The 18355-nt window shown below is 43.1% G+C and overlaps 2 protein-coding genes across 5 annotated transcripts; both read left to right on the top strand.

Moving 5' to 3' along the window:
- Positions 1-76: 76 nt before the first annotated feature.
- Positions 77-5771, top strand: LOC142900138 (LIM/homeobox protein Awh-like). 4 transcript variants are annotated; one of them, XM_076044249.1, is made up of 8 exons: positions 77-316; positions 955-1118; positions 1954-2156; positions 2251-2359; positions 3262-3391; positions 3520-3773; positions 4222-4580; positions 4693-5770. In XM_076044249.1, exons 1-8 carry the CDS (start codon positions 142-144, stop codon positions 4700-4702), a joined length of 1404 nt encoding a protein of 467 aa, XP_075900364.1. In that variant the 5' UTR covers positions 77-141; the 3' UTR covers positions 4703-5770. The 4 variants fall into 4 exon arrangements, with proteins under 4 accessions (XP_075900364.1, XP_075900366.1, XP_075900365.1 ...); XM_076044251.1 differs by having other exon boundaries at positions 3307-3391; positions 4222-5771; XM_076044250.1 differs by having other exon boundaries at positions 958-1118; positions 4222-5770.
- Positions 5772-10079: 4308 nt separating this feature from the next.
- On the top strand, positions 10080-17272 carry LOC142900143 (major histocompatibility complex class I-related protein 1-like). The gene is made up of 12 exons (XM_076044257.1): positions 10080-10233; positions 10909-11181; positions 11305-11595; positions 11673-11957; positions 12278-12394; positions 12614-12631; positions 12733-12762; positions 13480-13539; positions 14885-14911; positions 15281-15328; positions 15538-15579; positions 16176-17272. The coding sequence occupies exons 1-12, from the start codon at positions 10179-10181 to the stop codon at positions 16226-16228; spliced, it is 1299 nt and encodes a 432-aa protein (XP_075900372.1). The 5' UTR covers positions 10080-10178; the 3' UTR covers positions 16229-17272.
- The last annotated feature ends 1083 nt before the right edge of the window (positions 17273-18355 follow it).

Below are 18355 nucleotides of genomic sequence, written 5' to 3' on the forward strand. Positions count from 1 at the left end.
TTTTTTTTCTCCCCTTAATTGGTCTCTGAAGGCCTTCACGCTCCCACACCTGCTGCCAACATCCAATCACAACAGCCGGAGCCAAGAAGGCCAGAGCCTCCTGGGCCTCTTGTTTGCAGGTGTGCTTGTGTGCCTGTGCATATGAGTGTTTGTTGTGTGTGTGCGTGTGTGTGTTGCTTGGTGCCACTCCCAGTGCCTGAGATTGGTGGAGGCCAACCTCAGGTCAGCGGTCGCTGCAGATGCAGCACAGACTCTGAGCAGGTGAGCTGCATTGGACACGCTCAGTGTGGAAGCCAGCCTGGATTACCTGGACCAGGTGAGTTTCCCTTCATCTCCACATTTATATGTATATGTACAGTATATATATATATCTGTATTATTATATTCTGTATATTTTGTATTATTTTTAGTAGTAGTAGTAGTAGTAGTATTACTGATTGTTAATACTATTGTTATTATGACTGAATTTTATTATTTGGAGTACTGTTTAACCATTAAGGTAGGTATCTTAGATTATTGCAATACCAGGAGTGGCCACTAGGTTGTAGTGTGTGTGAGAGTGAGTTGGAAATCATTACACCAACTATTATACCATACTATTATACCGCAGTGTTGCTAACACCTGGGACACTCCTGCAACATCAGGATGGAGGTGACGCCGGTGTCTAGGCTAAGCTAATGCTGCTAGCTAGCATAAAGCAGCCCACGGAGAATGAAAATAACAAGGAATTAATTTTGCTTTTAGCCACTTCATTTGCAAAAAAACAACATCGGTTCAAACAAATCGTCACCCTCCACCTGGTGGCGCCACTGACTGAGCTCATCACCTGTAAACAACAAGAATAAGACCTTGAAAGTCATTGACAGGAGGAGCTGAAAACTTGTTTTGTCGCATGTTATTTTCAGAGTCATAGTAATGAGTCTGTCTGCTCACTAATGAGGGCTTGTGATTAGCAGCCAGGCCGCTAATTAGCGCTGCCACCACTGCCGCCGCCACTGCCCACACAATCATGATGTCGCCGGACAAGCCGACCCTCGAGGACGTGCTGTGTCTGGGTGACGTGGCGGGGGGGGCGGAGCTTAGCAACAGCCTGCTGGGGCTGCAGCCACCCAACCATGTGAGTATTAGATGCTACACTTTATAGATTAAAAATAAAATACCAATACCACTTTTTTTAACAGAATGACTAAAGTACAAGATATTGCATTTCGGTATTCACCGATACCGATTCCAAGTACTTAATAAGGCGATTACACATTACAGAATTACTATGATTTTTTTTTAACAACATTCCTCATGTATTTCTCAAACAAGTTTCACTGCAGTACAAACACACATTTAACAAAATTGTCATATACATCGATATACAACTGGTATCGGGGTTGTGGTATCGGCACATATTTTACAAGTTTGAGTAGAGTACTCAACCCCGGGATTGATACTGATACCTAATGGTATCAATCCCTCCCTAAAAAATACTGTTGATTAATGAAGCAGCAAGTGGAGTGGGCGGGGCTACATTGTGGGGGGGGTTCGAATGGCTTTATGTATGTATATATATATATACATATATATATAAATATGTATTGGTGTTGTGGTATTGGCATGTATTTTAGGAGTACAAGTACAGTCCTCAAATCTGGTATTGGTACTAATATCCAACACTGGTATCGGTTATTGGTTCATATATACTGTTCACTAGTGTTAACTTGTGAATCATCAACACAGAGTGGGCGGTCCAACACACTGGCCACTCGTGCCTCCCGGGGCATTGAGATGGTTTTACTTGTATCACTATCGTGGTATCAACGCATATTTTATGAGTACGAGAAAAGCACCAACACCGGTATCAGTACTGATACCTGATACTGGGATCAGTTTCGGGGCATCCCTAAAAAATACTGTTAACTAGTGAAGTGCAGCACCGACCCTCTGACCTCTGTCCCTTTTAGGCCCTGACCACCGTGTCCATCCAGGAGCCAATCACGTGTACTGGCTGCGGCCAGCAGGTGTGCGAGCGCTTCTTCCTATTGGCAACAGGCAGGGTGTGGCACAACGGCTGCCTGCGATGCAGCCAGTGCCAGTGCGATCTGCAGGCGCACCCCTCGCTCTACTGCAGGGATGGGAATATCTACTGCCTGCTGGACTACTGCAGGTACAGGCCTCTGACCTTGACCTTGACCTGACCTCTTAAAGGGACAGTACCGATCCAATCTCTGCTGACGCTGACCCTTGGTCTCCCTGCGCAGGATGTTTGGAGGTGGTCAGTGCGCCCGCTGCCTCCAGCCAATCCCGGCCTCTGCTCTGGTCATGAGGTCCGGCGAGCTGACCTTTCACCTGCACTGCTTCTCCTGCCAGGTGTGAATGATGTTTACTGTAGTTCAAAAGTATTCATAGTATTCTGTACGTATTCTATACATAAAAGGATTCAACTCCTTTACTTGAGTCAAAGTCAAAAATTTCAGCGGCCTCATGTACAAAAGGTACATCAGCATAATGGGACAGGACATAGTGAATAGAGCAGTTCACCGCCAAAGAATTTGTGCATTCGCAATGTTTTGAACATCCAGATTTTTTTGGACGAACATAGTCTTCCGGATTTGAACGTACGTCAGGTTTCAGGATGAAATCCACGCATGTTTTTGTACATGAGGCCCCAGGATTCTAAAATGTACTGAAGTAAAAAGTACACATTATTATTTTTTTGTCATTAATTACACAATATACTGGTTGATTGGTTTGCCAAAAGTAAGAAGTTGTGACATCTGGATCATTTTGAAAAGCTTTGTTATAGTTCGGACCAGTGAGACAACATGGGATGTTGACACAATAAGAAATGTTTTTTCCTGCATGTTTATTTTTCTCTGGACTGAAACCCTTCTGAACAGTCACCCCAAAAGCTGAGGTCCTGTAAAATAATCTCCTGTCTCTAAAATATCACCTACATGTATATTCAACTACACAACAGCAGAGTTCAAATAGCTCCACTTCAAACAACAACAACTAGAATCAGTAATAATCAGTGAATGACTCGAAACACAATTTTTATATTTTAAAGACTTTTAAACAACCAAAGAAACAATACATTTTTTTCCAGTGCAAGGAGTAGAAAGTACACATGTTTGCGTACAAATGTAGGGAGTCAAAGTAAGAAGAGTTAAAAAAAAAAAAAAAAAAAAAAAAAAAAATCACATAAAATACAGTTTCCTGAAAATTCTACCGTAACAAAGTACTTACCCAGCTGTATGGAATGAGTGCAGGAGTGTGATGTGCAGCTGACCACCGGAAACCTGTACGGTGTTCAGGGCCAGAACCTCTACTGCCACGCACACTGCCACGGGGAGGGGGCGGGGCCGCAGCCGCAGGAGCCCAGCCCGGCTCCCAGAGGAGGTGACGACCCACAGAAGAAACACACCTTTTCAACCACAAAGACCGAGTTCAGCTGTAATGCGTGCGTGCGTGTGTGTGTGTGTGTGTGTGTGTGTGTGTGTGTGTGTGTGTGTGTGTTGGTGACACAGTTCCAGCACAGGCGCCATGCGACGGCGAGGAGTCCGTCAGCAGCAGCAGCCCAGAGGACGGTGGGCCGGATGGCGGGCCAGACGGTGGGCCGGAAGATGGGCGCACCCGCGGACGAAACAAGCGCATTCGCACGTGCTTCCGCAGCGAGCAGCTGAGGGCGCTAGAGTCCTACTTTGCCCAGAAGCACAACCCCGATGGGAAGGACTGGACCTGCCTGACCCACAAGACCGGCCTGCCGAAGAGGGTCCTGCAGGTAGGGAGGGGGGAGGAGCCCGGCCTGCGCCACCTGCTGGGGAGGGAGGAGCTAAAGTGAGGAAGCGCCTCACTGCAGGACAAAAAAGAAACTCTTTAAACTCAACTAATCAATTAAACTTTTATTTGTTCAGAGTTAAATCACATCCAAAGACTTTTAAATCACATCTGGAAGCATCTTTGTACAATCAGGAGAAAAGCAACTGAAACCCCTGAAGAGAAGAAATTTGATTATATTAATTAAAAATAAATTAAAATAAATTATTAATATCAAAATAACAATAAATATTTTTTTATGTTATATGCATATATGAAACTCCTTCCACTAGAGGTCACTCACACTGCAAATTTGATGGTGATGAGGAAAACAAAACAACAGACTTCCATGTTTTGCGCAAGAGCACCTCCTCGTGTGCTCACTTCCTATTCCTCTGTTGCTGTTTGCTAAGGTGTGGTTCCAGAACGCTCGAGCCAAGTTGAGGCGCACTCTCACTGCCGACTCCCCCCCACAACCTCTCAACCCACCCTCGGTGAGGGGGGGCGGGGCCGTCACTGAGGCCACCGGCCAATCACAGCCCTTCCCCAGGAGTACCATCGACCAGCTGCAGCTCTCCCTGCTCACTGCGCCGCTCAGCCCGCTGCCACCACCACCGCCCCAGCAGCAGCAGCATCACGCCTCCCTGCTCCTGGACTACACGTCCCATGGTGCACCTGGCTGCAGCTCCACCCAGGAGGCCCCTGGGGACTGTGGGTTAGTAGGAGCAATTGCCGAGGCTGAAGACCATCCTGGAGATTCTTACGGAATAAAGTACTACTAGTGTCACTCATTCCCTTTTTCACAATACAAGTCTGGTGTGTTAGCGTGTTAGCATGTTAGCATGTTTCTCTTTCTGTCTGTGTGCCACTTGTGTCTGTCACAGGTCTGTCTAACGCAGGGATGGGCAAACTCTTTGACTGGTGGGGCCACAATGGGTTGTACAATGAGACAGAGGGGCCGGAGCAGCAGCAGATGGATGGAGTGTTTTGGTGACCCGCCTCATAGGAGGAAAAAATATATCATGGGATATGTAGAAAACATGTTGCTTTAATGTCAACTGAAAATGAACCAAAACAAAGTTCCAACAAAATATCTCTTTGATGCCCTCTTTGTTGAAGTGACACTGGAAATTAAACAAGTAAATAAAAAACAGCTTTTCTCTCGTAATAACAGTGACTGCTATTTAAAAATACTTGAGAGTAATGTTATTCTTTAGGATATCATCATCATCACTGTGGTAGTGCAAAATGCGAGAACACCGGGAAACTAAAACATTAGTAAGGCTTATTAATATAGTTCTTGAAAAACAACTGTTTGCTGCCTCACATTTGAGAATCTTTTCAGCGCACCAGTCAAGAACAACAAAAAGCAAAAAAACAAAACAAAACAAAACAAAAATTACCGGTAGTAAAAATCAAGATAACTTTGGGGGGGAGCTAAAACAAAATTGTAAAGATTTGGATTGGATTGGATTTGGCCAGTGAGATATTTCTTCAATATTCTCGCAGATTGATAAAATAAATGTAAAAAAAAAAAAAAAACTCCATTCTGATTGATTTTTAGACAATCAGCAGCCTCCTTTATGGTGAAACTTTTTTTTTCAAGAGGGGGCGGGGGAGATCAGAGGGGAAGGGCATGGCCGAGGTTCTTTGTTAAGACTGATGAATGATTTCACTTCCTGACACTTGGAGACTCTCAAGACAAGACAGAGTCCAGAAGAGGGGGAGGAGAAGGAAAGGTCTAAAATAAAAATGCTTTAGACCAAGAGTCAAACTGAAATACACAGAGGGGCCAAAATTTCAAACTTGGACAAAGTTGCAGGCCAAAATAAGATAAAACAGTGAATCTTCCAATGTGGACCCAAACAAATTTTGCTTCAACCTGAATATGGAACAAGCAAAGCTTAATACTATACAAAAAATAACTTCATATTGCACACACGCAAATGAAAATGGAAATGAATAAAAATCAGTATAATTTGCAGCCTTCTGATTTAATTTTCAACAGTAACCTTTTTCCACTGGCTAATAATAAACCAATTACCTAATTACATTATTAGCTAATTATATTATTAGCTAATTAAATAATAATATTAACAATAATAATAATAATGAACGTAAAACCATTCAAGCCCATGCCTTGGAGTACCATGAAAAGGTGTATACGGTAAAAAAAAAAGTTTATTTATAGTCTGTTAAAATAAGTAGTCTGCCAGAATAGCTGCAGAGCATTCTGGGATTGATATTTGCGGTATACTGTATAATACCGGCAGGCCAGCTCTAGTAGTGATTTTGTATTGCCTGGTATTCACTGTGGGCCAAACTTGGCCCGTGGGCCGGAGTTTGACACCTCTCTTGTAGAGTAAAACTTATGAGCCAAACAACAACCATCAGTAGCAACAGCAGCAGCAGCAGCAGCAGCAGGTGCAGTTTTAACTGTCACTGTCTGTGAATGACATTCTTCCGGGCCTGTGTGCGTCTCCGCGAGACGACCTTCACGACAACCTTCGTGACACGGACATGAAGCACTCGTCGGGCCACTCCACCCTCGCAAACATCCTAACGAGGCGCACAATCAAGCCGGCCCTTAATTGATTGCTGAGGCCGGCCAGCTGGTCAGCGTTTCTGCGCAGCAAGAATGAAGAATGAGGGGGGTTGGGTTGGTGGTGGTGGTGGTGGTGGTGACGGTGGTGGCGAGGGTGGAGGGTGCAATCAATCCCTGCAGGGATTGGATGGCAGCGCCGCGGGTGGGTTATAAAATGTCAAAGGTGATGAGTGGCGGCTGGCTAGCAGAGACTCTCGGGTTCACCAGCCTCCCGAAGGTAAGATGGAACTTTCGTTTCTTATTTCATTTTGCCTCATTTTGTGCGTCGTAACAACTTTTGTAAGTGTTACAATTTTTTTTTTTTTTTTGCAAAAGGAAAAATTAATAGAACATTTTAAACCCTACAGATGTAAACATGTACTATAACAGGCATGGCCAAACTATGGCCTGGGGACCATACGCAGCCCGTTAAGCTTTTTAATCTGCCCGAATTTAAAGAAATTATATTAATGTTGAGTCAGTCATAAATGGCTGTATTTCATCATTTTTTTTCAGAGTTTGTATCATGAATACAGATGAGTACAATTATTTAAATCTAAACCAGCCTTCAAGTTTGTCTAAATATCAGTCCAAGGCTGCCAGGTGATTTCTTTACTGCTGCTGGTTCGACTGGCGTTGCATTTATGTCCTGTTCATTTATTTATTTATTTTATTATATTTTCTTTTTTTTTTTTCCTAATTTGTTTGCTCAATTGTGTTCCCCTCTGGAAACAGCAAAAGTATTCAAATTTACTTATGTAAAAAAAAAAGAAAATACTCTGGTTAAAGTAAAATTACTGTGACTCAACTTATTTCACTCCAGTAAAAGTAACAAAGTTCAGGTTTTGAAATGTACTGAAGTAAAAAGTGAAACTATTACACACACACACACACACACACACACACAAAAAGAGAGAATAAAAAAAAAGTGGCAGTTAAATATAAGATTTACAAAAATACAAAATTACAAGTTAAAAACGTTCTTTTTAAAAAGTGGCAAGTATGGACACGGGTGTTTAAAGTGTTACGCAATCCCATATACAATACAATATAATATAACTAGTTGCAACAATGGAATGCAAAAATATAAATGATAATATCAACAATAGTAGTCGTGATGATAACATCAGTGAAATAACGACAATAATAGTAGTAGTGGTCATAACAATAATAATAATAATAGTGCTATAGTGCAGTATAATATTATAAACATAATAATCAATATAGTATAATTAGTAATCAGTTACATGATTTTGACATGTAAAATGTAATATAAAAATCTAATCAAATCTAACATATATATATGTATGTGTCACCCTCCTCTCCCTCAGCCTCCTCCTCTCCGTCCCATGGACAGTCACATCCATCCCTCTGCCCTCCCAGTCCTCCCAGCCCTCCCATTCCTCCCAGCTCTCCCAACGCCGTCCGGCTCCCCTGGGGGTCGACAGGCAGGAGTGGTGGGAGCGGGACAGAGGTCCGGGAGGGGAGGAGCAGGAGCTGGTGTTGAGGGCTCGAGGGGGCCCACCGTGGCCTCTCCCTAGGGGGCGCTCCAGGCACACCCGACACTACCAGGAGGGAGGACAGGGGGAGGAGGGAGGCAAGAGGAACGAAGCCCTGACCTCCATCGCCGGAGGCCTCAATGCCGCGAGCCGGGAGAAAGGAGGCTTCGGCTTCCGCTTCGGCAGGAAGAGGTGGAGCGGGAGGAGGCGGACAGCGGAGGAGGACAAGTGGGAATGATTCCAGACAGCAGGCGGGTGAGGAGGAGGAAGAGGAGGAGGAGGAGGAGGAGGAGGAAGAGAGGACTGTGCAGGGTGGAAGTGAAGGAAAGGTGCGTTCCTTAGTCTGGAGCCCTGCAGGAACACAGAGGGCTTCACCCGAATCCGGAGGGCTTCTTTTCATTTCCGTCCTCCTTTACGTCCACTCACTTGTTGCACACATGCACACGCACACAAAGGCCACACAACTGGAACTTCAGCTTGCCACAATTACGAAATGTAAAGATGACAACAAATACCACATTTCTGCTCTTTTTCATGTCAGTTTCCATACAGGTCACTACATGCACACACACACACACACACACACACACACACACACACTGCAGCCTGCCTGGTTTCCCCTGTGACATCAACAGAACACAGTGCCACCGAGGCTCTCTGGGAAGAGAATTCCAATGGTGGGATGTGCTGTGTGTAAAGACAATAGTAACTGGTTGCTGCTCTTGGGCACCATTTGAATGAATGTAAATAGTTCTATTTTGATGGTGGTGTTGAATTGATTTTCTGGCAGTAAGAACACCGAAGTCTGCATGAAAGTTTGTTTTTTTTGCTTGTTTGTTTTTCATTTCTAAATGTTCATCTGGACATGAGCAATGAATAAAGGTGAAAGTCCTGCACCCATCAACGGCGACGTTTTGTTCTGATTTGATTCCAAGGGCTTGTCTTGAATTTTATTTTTCCAAAGTAGGTTGGTTCATTATTTTGTCGATTAATGATGCTAAAAAGTTGTGCATACGTACTTGTGTACTTATTTATCTATGTATAGAGTGTTTTCACGTAGCGTCGTCGAAACTGGAAGTCGCCATCTTGGTCTACAACTAGACTGTGTATGTAGCAACACAACCAGATTATTGTCGCACAAAATGGTTAATTATTGCCGTGTTTTTGGCAGCAATGGTTTTTCTCAGATCGAGAAAAACATCTGAAATACTTCAGACTACCAAAGGTCACCACAAATTAGGCAGAGGAGTGCAACAAAAAAAAACTGTCCAAAGGACGGAGACGTTTGTGGCTGGCACAAAAGCTGTGATTTTATTGACACAAATATGACTGTTAACAAGTTCAACATAACTGAAAAAGTGACTGTATGTCATTGGAGATGTGCCCTTCAGTTTACATCACATAAAAACACTTACTGATGCTTTTCCGTCCATTTTTAACTCTTTATCAAGCCCTTGATAAGCTTCGGCTGCTTGATAACGATGACTAATAGTTATAATCAGGTGTGTTCAACTGGAGAGATATCTAAAACATGCAGGAGAGTAGATCTCAAGAAGCAGTGTTGGTGACCACTGAGTTAGAACATTGCTTCCATTTGCTTTAATTACACACATGCTATCGATTCGCTGACACTGTGTCTCCCTCACCCGACCGCACACTATCTGGTTATAGGCATCCAAACCTGTATAACACTTAAGGTCTTCAGCTGTGTATGGACTTGGAGAAAAGACGAGGTAGTTGACTATATCTGGATATGATATAGTGAATGCGCTTCCCCAGAGACCCTTCGGACACATTAACTATTTCTAACCGTGAGTTGGTCTCTGAGGCTGAAGTTGTGTTTATTGGTGTGTTTTGTTGTTAGCGCTCTTGCAGATTAATGAGTCAAACATGAGGCCAGAGACACTCGGCTGTTTTATTTTATTTTTATTTTTTCGTGAGACCAAAGAAACCATTGACTGTGTATGTGTGTGTGTCTAATACTAAAAAAAAAAAAAAAACACGTGAAACAGATAAATAAATAAAATTTAAAAATGACAAAACCCTGAAATGCTGTGGCATGGATTTAGACCAGAACGCGCTCGCGCTCGCGCTCGACTCGTGCCTGCGCCTTGAACTTTGGAACATAAATAGGGCGGAGCGTGTGTTCCCCAGGTACGCCACAGACTGCGGAAGTCATATATGAGCAATAACAGCAGGTGCGGCCCCAGCGGCAGTAGCAGTAGAGAAACGGCGGACTTCGTGGGAGTCGAGGAGACCTTAAGGCCGAAGAAAAGGAGCCGAGAAGATGAATCCGCTGCTTCCCCTCGTCCTCCTGGGGACTTTGCTGGCGGTGAACAGTGGTAAGTGGAAGCTTCTGGCCTCACCTGTCATTTGTTTTCTTTCTTTCTTTGTCCCCCCCCCCCCCCCCCCCCCTTTTTTTTTTTTGAACCGTGGGACTGACAAACACGCGGATATGTTTAAACAGCTGTGTTGTTCCGTGGAATGTCAGCGCGACAGATTCCCCCCCCCTCCGTGTTCGACTCTTTCTTGTTCGTTTCCCCGGCTTTTTTCTTTCCGCTTTCCCACATTTGGCCGTCACAGTTGAACGTCAATTGTTCACTTTCGGTCCTCTGGTAACACTTTCAACAGTGAGGGTGTGTTTCCTTCATTGCGACCATAAACAGCCGCTTTATACCTTTTAGACCTATGAACAGCCCTGAGATATGAATCGTAAAAGTGACTGAACTTTGAATCCATTCAATTTTTTTTAATGTCTTATGTACGTCACTTGGGCTGCAATTTGTTTTTAATAGACTTGTTTGAATGTTGTGAATGACACAAAAACACGGGGGGGGGGGACAAAAACAACAACATCCTAATGGTCCCCGGTGTGTGTAGCTACCTTTTTATTTTTTATTTTGTGCTCAATCCAGTCGTTGATTCATCAAAACAGTTCTGGTCTATCTTGTTTGTTAAAAATGTACAACATAATTGATTGTCTGCGTGGTGTGACTGCTTACCTTTGTGATCCACAGAGAAACACTCCCTCTCCTACATCTACACGGCCGTCTCCAAACCCAGTGGAATCCAGGGCATCCATGAGTTCACAGCCATGGGTCTGCTGGACGGCAGGATGATCGACTACTACGACAGTACGACTCAGAAGAAGGTCCCCCGGCAACCCTGGATTAAAAGACTCAAACCTGCAGACTACTGGTCCAAAGGCTCCGAGTCCCGGAAGAGCAAACACGAGTGGTTCAAAATCAACATCGACATTCTGCTGAAACGGACGCGAGAAAACGACACGGGTAAGATCTGCCAGTTGTAGATGTTGGGACAGCTGATCATTGCAGTTGGTCTGAGATGAACTGGGACCCGTATGATGGAGCAACCTGAGTGTTGCACCTCATCTGTTTTCACTGTGATTCCAGATTCCCACATTCTGCAGTGGCTGCACGGCTGTGAGGGCGAAATGCATCCAGGTAGCGAGATGACGCTGGCACAGGTGATGGACAGGTACAGCTGGGATGGACAGGACTTCCTGTCTTTCGATGACGCCAGCAATGTGTGGGTGGCTTCTTCAAACGTTGCGCAGCCAACGAAGGCAAAGTGGGATGGAGTCAGGGTGCTGAAGGAGTACACCAAAGGCTACCTGGAGAAAGAGTGCCTGGGCTTCCTGGAGGAGTTTGTGAATTGTGAACAGGACAACCGCGTATCAGCCTGTATGCTAACACAAGATGTTCACAGTCCACCACTCGGATGTGTGACGCTGATGGGCTAATGAGTCTTGTCTTTGCAGCTCCCCCTGAAGTGTACACCTACAAGAGGAACGCCAAAGTGGAGGCCAACACCATCCTGGTGTGTATGGCCACTAGTTTCATCTCAGAAGACACCGTGGTGCAAATCAAACAAGACGGCCGCATTCTGACCAGGCAGGACGGGTTAACCACCGGGGAAGTCCTTCCGAATGAAGATGAGACCTTCCAGAGGACGGTGCACGTGGAGATTCTCAAGAGTGACAAATCCATCTACACCTGCGAAGTGTTTGATGTTGCAACCAAACACTCCCTCAAGAAGGTTTGGGGTAAGAGACACAGTGAGGAGGAACATCTGCCTTCATCTTCTGCAGCTCTGCAGCACTGAGGGACCTTCTGAGTGGTGACACTGGCTCCATCTAGCAACCCAGCAAACACCACAGTAGTGCACCTGCACACATTTACTGAGTCTATCTAGCTATCTAGCTATATATATTATTTGTTATTATGTATTTATGGTTGGAGGTGAGTGTGAGGATGGGAACAAATCCCTCACCAGGCCTGAAGTCAGGAGCCAATAGGAAGTCGGTGTGGATAAAAAGTAAGCCAATGAAGATGTGAGTTGACCTGCTGCAACTGTGTGTTTCAGAGGACGAACCTACTGGGACTTCAATGGGCTTGATTGGAGGTGGCGTGGGTGTCGTGGTCGTCCTGATCCTGGCGGTGGTTGTTGGTGTATTCCTGGTCAAAAGAATGAAGAAGTCTGGTGAGCACCACCTGTTGCCACTCATCAAAACATGAAATAGTTGTTTGACACTAAGCCCCAAAGACAGAGTGCTGAAGTTAGTGTTCAAAAGTGTGTTATTGTTTTATGTTAGTGTCACAGTGTTGATAATGTGTCCTGTCAATCATCATGTGGATAAATTATTCCTGAGCCCTCAGCTGACACTCTGTCTTCTTGTCCTTCATTGTCACTGTCCTGCAGGAGATAAGAGCTCAATGGGTGAGTCTGTTAAATTGGCCTGAATGTCTTCTATCGTTGTCTAATAATGAATGCTCATGCTCTCAGCTGACACTCTGTCTTCTTGTCCTTTACTGTTACAGTCCTGCTTAATGATCCGCAGTCCTCTCAGGGTAAGTTAGCTGCAGGTAGCAGTTAACATGTCTTCACTTGATGTGAACAGGCTTCCAGTTTTGATGTCGCTGGCTTTGGCTTTCTTGAACATTTTATGAAAAAAATCTGTTCACCCACTTTCTCTCACCATGTCACCTGACCCTGGGCTGGCACATGGCCACACAGAGACCCTCAACCATCTACACTCACGCCTACAGACAATTTAGTGTTGCCAGTCAGCCTCATGTGCATGTCTGTAGACTGTGGGTGCAGTTAGAGTACCTGGTGATTAGCCACGTCCCTCTGGGCCTTGGTGTGTTGCACACTTCCCTGTGTCACAGTTCTAAAGTTATTACTGAAACCTTTCAGTTGATTCTTGCTGAGAGGCAACAGCACTACTGGCTGCACTGCTGATTGCACTGCCTTGCCGGCCTTAGAAAACAAGGCTGCCGCTAGCCTGCGAGCCCGGGAGTCTCGGTCCTTTCTGTCTGGTTCTCTCTGACATTTCCAGACTATCACTCCAGAAAGTGGATATGATTTCCTTTGGAATGTCTTTGACCAAAGTAATGAGTCCAGGTGGATATTACACAAGTCAAGTTTTAATAATAACTAACTGAGAGCTCTGACACAAGTTTGACATAGTAAATGTTTATTCTGGCCTAAAAATGGTAATCACATTTTATGACACTGTCTTACACACTAATGTTAACGAAACATTCATTTTATGTCTCCTCCAGGGTCAAATGGGTCAAGCAACAGCTCCAGCATCAGCAGCAGCAAAGAAAATGTTGACATCTGTAAGTTTCCTGCAGCTTTGACTTCGGATTTAGCGGGTTGCAACACGTGTTCATGTCGACTGGTGGTTATTCCTTCAAGACAAAACTAACGGTCATCAGTTTGAATAAAGAAAAGTACTAGTAGTAGTAGTGATAGTAGTAGGGCTGGGCGATTTTGGACAAAGATAAAATCCCGATTATTTCTTTCTCTGAAAACTCAATTTTCGATTTATTTTTCTTTTTTTGGTAACAGAAGAAGTCTCTTGCAGGTTTTAAGAAGTTTTTAAAACCTGGAGTTCATTTACCAATCGACTTGCCAATAGTGTAGATCCTCAAAGAAGGGCGCGCAGCGGTAAAATGCGGCGCGTTTTGCAGCTGCAATCTGCGCCACAGATGCGGCTATCCACAAAGTTTTTTGAGCTGACATGACATGCAGGCCCAAACACGCCCGCAAATGTGGCACCTGAAGCAGGTGCAAATGTTGTGGTCTGGCAACCTGAGACCAGTTTGCGCAGTTTGTGGAAGTTTGTCTCCAGCAAGGCAAGAATTGTGTGTCCCGGCAACCTGTATCCCGTTCTCGGAGGTCAAACAGTGAAACTCTGCTAGGATAAACGTGCTCCTGTCCGCGCCTGGCACTACGGTGCCTCCTCCGTCTCACCAAGACTGCTGCCATAATGGAAAGAAAGTCAAGACGCGTTAGTCATTACATAAGCAAGACAATCACCAACACCTGAGTACCATCTGTATTTTTCACAGCCTATCTAAAATATTGGCATATATACTGTAGTCTATGCCTATCTATGTATAAGATTTGGGGAGCCATATATATATTTCAGGCTTTTCAGAGAGGAAAGTTTCACTCAGAAGCCAGAAACACTGACAGACAGAAGCTGCGCCTGGTTTTGGCTGGCGGTCTTTCCGTCTGTCAAACTGCGTGCGGACACGAGCGCAAACTCTTTCTGGATCTGCCGCTGTTTGAATGAGGCCTATTTGCATAGAAGGGGGCGTGTCCTTTTGCGCGCAATGACTCATTTAAATACATTCAAATGAGTCTGGCGCAACCCTGCCGCTACCTGCGCCTCGGCGCATTTTCCGCCAATTTTCACGTTTGCGTCCCCTCTGTGGATCGGAATCACCGTTTTTGGCGCCGTTTACACGGATTTTCTGGCGCAAAAGCCGCGCAATCGCTTTGAGGATCTACCCCTCTGTCTTGTCCTTCATTGTCACTGTCCTGCAGGAAGTCAGAGTGAACTGGTTGAGTCTGTTTGACTGGCCTGATTGCCTTTATATCATCATTTTTAATAATGATTTTAATGTTGTCTTTACATGAATTACTAATTGATTCAATGCTTGTCTGCTTTCACAGTTCGAAAGCCCAGTCCAAATGGATCAGGTGAGTTATTTAGTCTGTGTGTGTGAAGAACAACAGGTGTTTTTTTTCTTTCTTTCTTCCAGTAGTCACTTAAGCATACAACAACCTGAAGAAATTATTTTTTATTTTTCTTCTGCTGCCAAAATTTGCTTATCATTCCACATACATGGGCAGCAGCATGAGAAAATGTCATCACTGTAATTACGGTAATTACGGTCTGATAGCGAATCATGTCTGATCAATGCCGCCCACTTTTTGCATCTTTGATTTATTTATTTAAATCACACTGCAGATTAAAAATGAACTCTTTAACATGATTCATCCACATGACTGTGTGTGTGTGTGTGTGTGTGTGTGTGTGTGTGTGTGTGTGTGTGTGTGTGTTCACAGTGAGTTCCATCATCAGTCTTGAAACCACCTCAATCCCCTTGAGAAAATGTGAGTCAGCAGTTTTCTCCTTTTGTTTATTGAGTTGAAATTAGAATAAAGGTGTAAACAATACTTCAGACTTCAGGACTTTTACATAAAGAGTTTGCACCTTGTTTAAAAAGAAAGAGTAGCACTGGAAAAAGGAAGTTTGACATAAGAATTATTTGGTTTTTATTAGATACACATATCAAACAACGTTTTTTTTTCTTTCCCAGCAGCATCAAACGAATCCATCCCCAGCCAGGACTCTGGCGTCTCCTGTAAGTTTCTTTGACACAAAGCATGTTGGTGTTGGAGACCCAGCAGGTTGTAGCACAATGAGTGGACCCAGAACCAGAGCCTGTTTGATTCAAGACTCAAGATTCAAACAACTTTATTAATCCCCAAAGGGCAATTCAGTCGACAGCCTCAAGTCACAAGAAGGGCAAACAACACACTGGGGAATCCTCCAGTATCATTTACCTGCAATGCAGAAGTGCTATCAAAAAATAATGATGACAAAAAGAGCTTTTTTATACAGTTCTGTTGAAATGTGTTTTTAATGTAAAGGTCAGTTTATCAGGAATAGGTTGTCTTCTCTGATGCCTGAACTGCAGCGCCAAATCATGTATTTTCACTGACTCCTACAACTCTATACACTATGTGGCCACCCAGGATGGCAATGGAAAACATAAATTACATTTGAAAATATTCTGTTCAGCGATACACTTTCATGCTACATTTAGTATTTAAAATCATTTATATGTGATGTTCATCAGACATCAACGTCATCCTTCCTTGCATTTTTGATTTTTTTTTTTTATGACCGCCAGTAACTCGTTTGTGTGTAACTGATGGCTTTTGTTGGTCCCCGCAGCCACAAAGGAGGCACCAGAGATGCAAGGTCTGATGACTGGTGAGCAGCAGTAAAGTGTGGTGTCCACCAGAGGAACCAGACCTGGAGTCCATTACAGCTGTTTGACGACATCTAACATGGAGTCTGACCACAGGGCAGCCCTCTGGAGACTTAAAAACAAGATTTTTGGAAGGTTTTCCATATCATGCACACACACACACACACACACACACACACACACACACACAAACAAAACCAAGTTGTGTAGTGATAATTCTCTTCTTTGACAGTCTTCATTGTAGTTTCTTGGTCACGGATCTACAACCATCAAGGCTAACTGATTTATGTGTCACTGTTTTGTTTTTTTTACAACAAGGCAAATCAAAGTGCTTTACAAATACTTAAGACATGCGTGACCACACAGCTTCAAATCCAGTGAAACTGAAAGCAAACAAAATAATTTGTAAATTTCAATGGGACGAAAAGACATTTGGTGAAAGCGCGTATAGGTTACCGATTTAAAAAGTAGGGATCATTTGATATTCTGTACATTTATTCATCTGGAAACTGCGGTAAACAGGAATTTTAAAGCAGCAGAACACAGGTTCTCACAGGTTCTCACAGGTTCTCACAGGTTCTCAGGGACTAATTTAACCCTCTAGACACTAAGAGCCAGATCCACAAAGAATGGAGCACAGCATTAATTTGCGGCGTGTTTTGTGGCCGTAATCTCTGCCACTTTTGCGTCGTATCCCCAAACGTTTTTTGCACGAATGAAATGCAGGCACAAAAACACCCTGAAATGCGGCACCTGAGGAGTCAGAAGCGCAAATTGCACTCTAGTAACTTAAAAATGTACAGATTAGTATTTTAATTTTTTTTTAAATTGAGAGAAAAAATATATATGTTGAGAGGGTTGAGTGCTTTTGAATTATGTAAGGTGAGAACCAATGTAAAATACAGATTTGTTTCTTATTTGGGAGTTAAATATTGGAATGGAATTAGTGATGATTTAAAAGTGTGTAGCTCTTTGGTTAGGTTTAAAAAAGTATTTAAGGGCAAACTAATTTATGATTAGAAGAATGAATGAATAAATTGTGAATCAATTCTGAAAATAATGTAAAGCGCATTTTGTTTGGTGTTTCCGCTTTCTTTTGTTTTCTTTTTTTTCTCCTTTTGGTTTTTGTATGATTAATATTCCAGGAAATCTGAGGGTACATACATATGGTTGGCAAAAACAAGCCTCAGCTTCAGCCTACTCCTTTTTTTCATTTACGGAGTTGTTTTTAAAAAATGTGAATGTATCTGGTTGTGCAAATTTGAATGCTATAGTAGGAATACGAGTGTGGTTGATTGTACGACGAACTTGAACCTTTGTATGTTTTTAGTTTGTCTGATTTCAAAAATAGAAAACACTGGCGCTCCTGTGCGCTTCTGTGCGCTCCGGACTTTACGACCGCTGTCATGATTAGAAGGCAGTCAAGGCCGTCAGTATATTTACAGTATATATTGAAAATGGTGGCAGAACTGACATATATATATGTCACCTATATATGTCAGGATATATATATATGTCATATATATATATATATATATATACAATTACGGCCACCTAAGTGCAATTTTTAGCGGTTTCAAAGCTGATCTGATCTAGTAATTGCAGATTTCAAGTGTACGTGAAACAAATAACAAATACAAAATAAATATATTTTGAAAAAGTCTTCAATTAAAAAAAAGGCTAAATGTCCAAATAGATAACAGAATAAAGAATGTTCAGGGATCTTCGGCCACATAGGAGAGACCAGGTGCAATGTCCCTCTCTGTGATTTTGTTTATGATGTACCTGAAGAACCAGACCAACCTCTGGCATTCTGTCAGGATGAGGGACTGACTGGACGTTTAGTAAGGGATGCAATTGTTAGAAATTATTTTTGACAAGCTCATCTCTGATGATTGTTTTTTTTTTAATTAATATACAGTGATGAAGGAAATATTGAATATGTAATTTGCTTGTTATTCAACTCTTAGAGTTTATTTCATGGGGACAAGATCATTTTTATTTTACTTTTACTTTACTATACTGAATGGCTTAATTGGTAGCCTATGTCTACTTTATCTACTTCATCACTGTGACAGTTGAACAAATCAAATGCAAAATATAAATAAAAGTAGAAACACAAAATGGTATAAATTGATTATTT

The sequence above is a fragment of the Nelusetta ayraudi genome, unplaced genomic scaffold (assembly GCF_046127955.1).
Source record: "Nelusetta ayraudi isolate G7.1 ecotype Tasmania unplaced genomic scaffold, CSIRO-AGI_Nayr_v1 ptg000079l, whole genome shotgun sequence".
Lineage (NCBI taxonomy): Eukaryota > Metazoa > Chordata > Actinopteri > Tetraodontiformes > Monacanthidae > Nelusetta > Nelusetta ayraudi.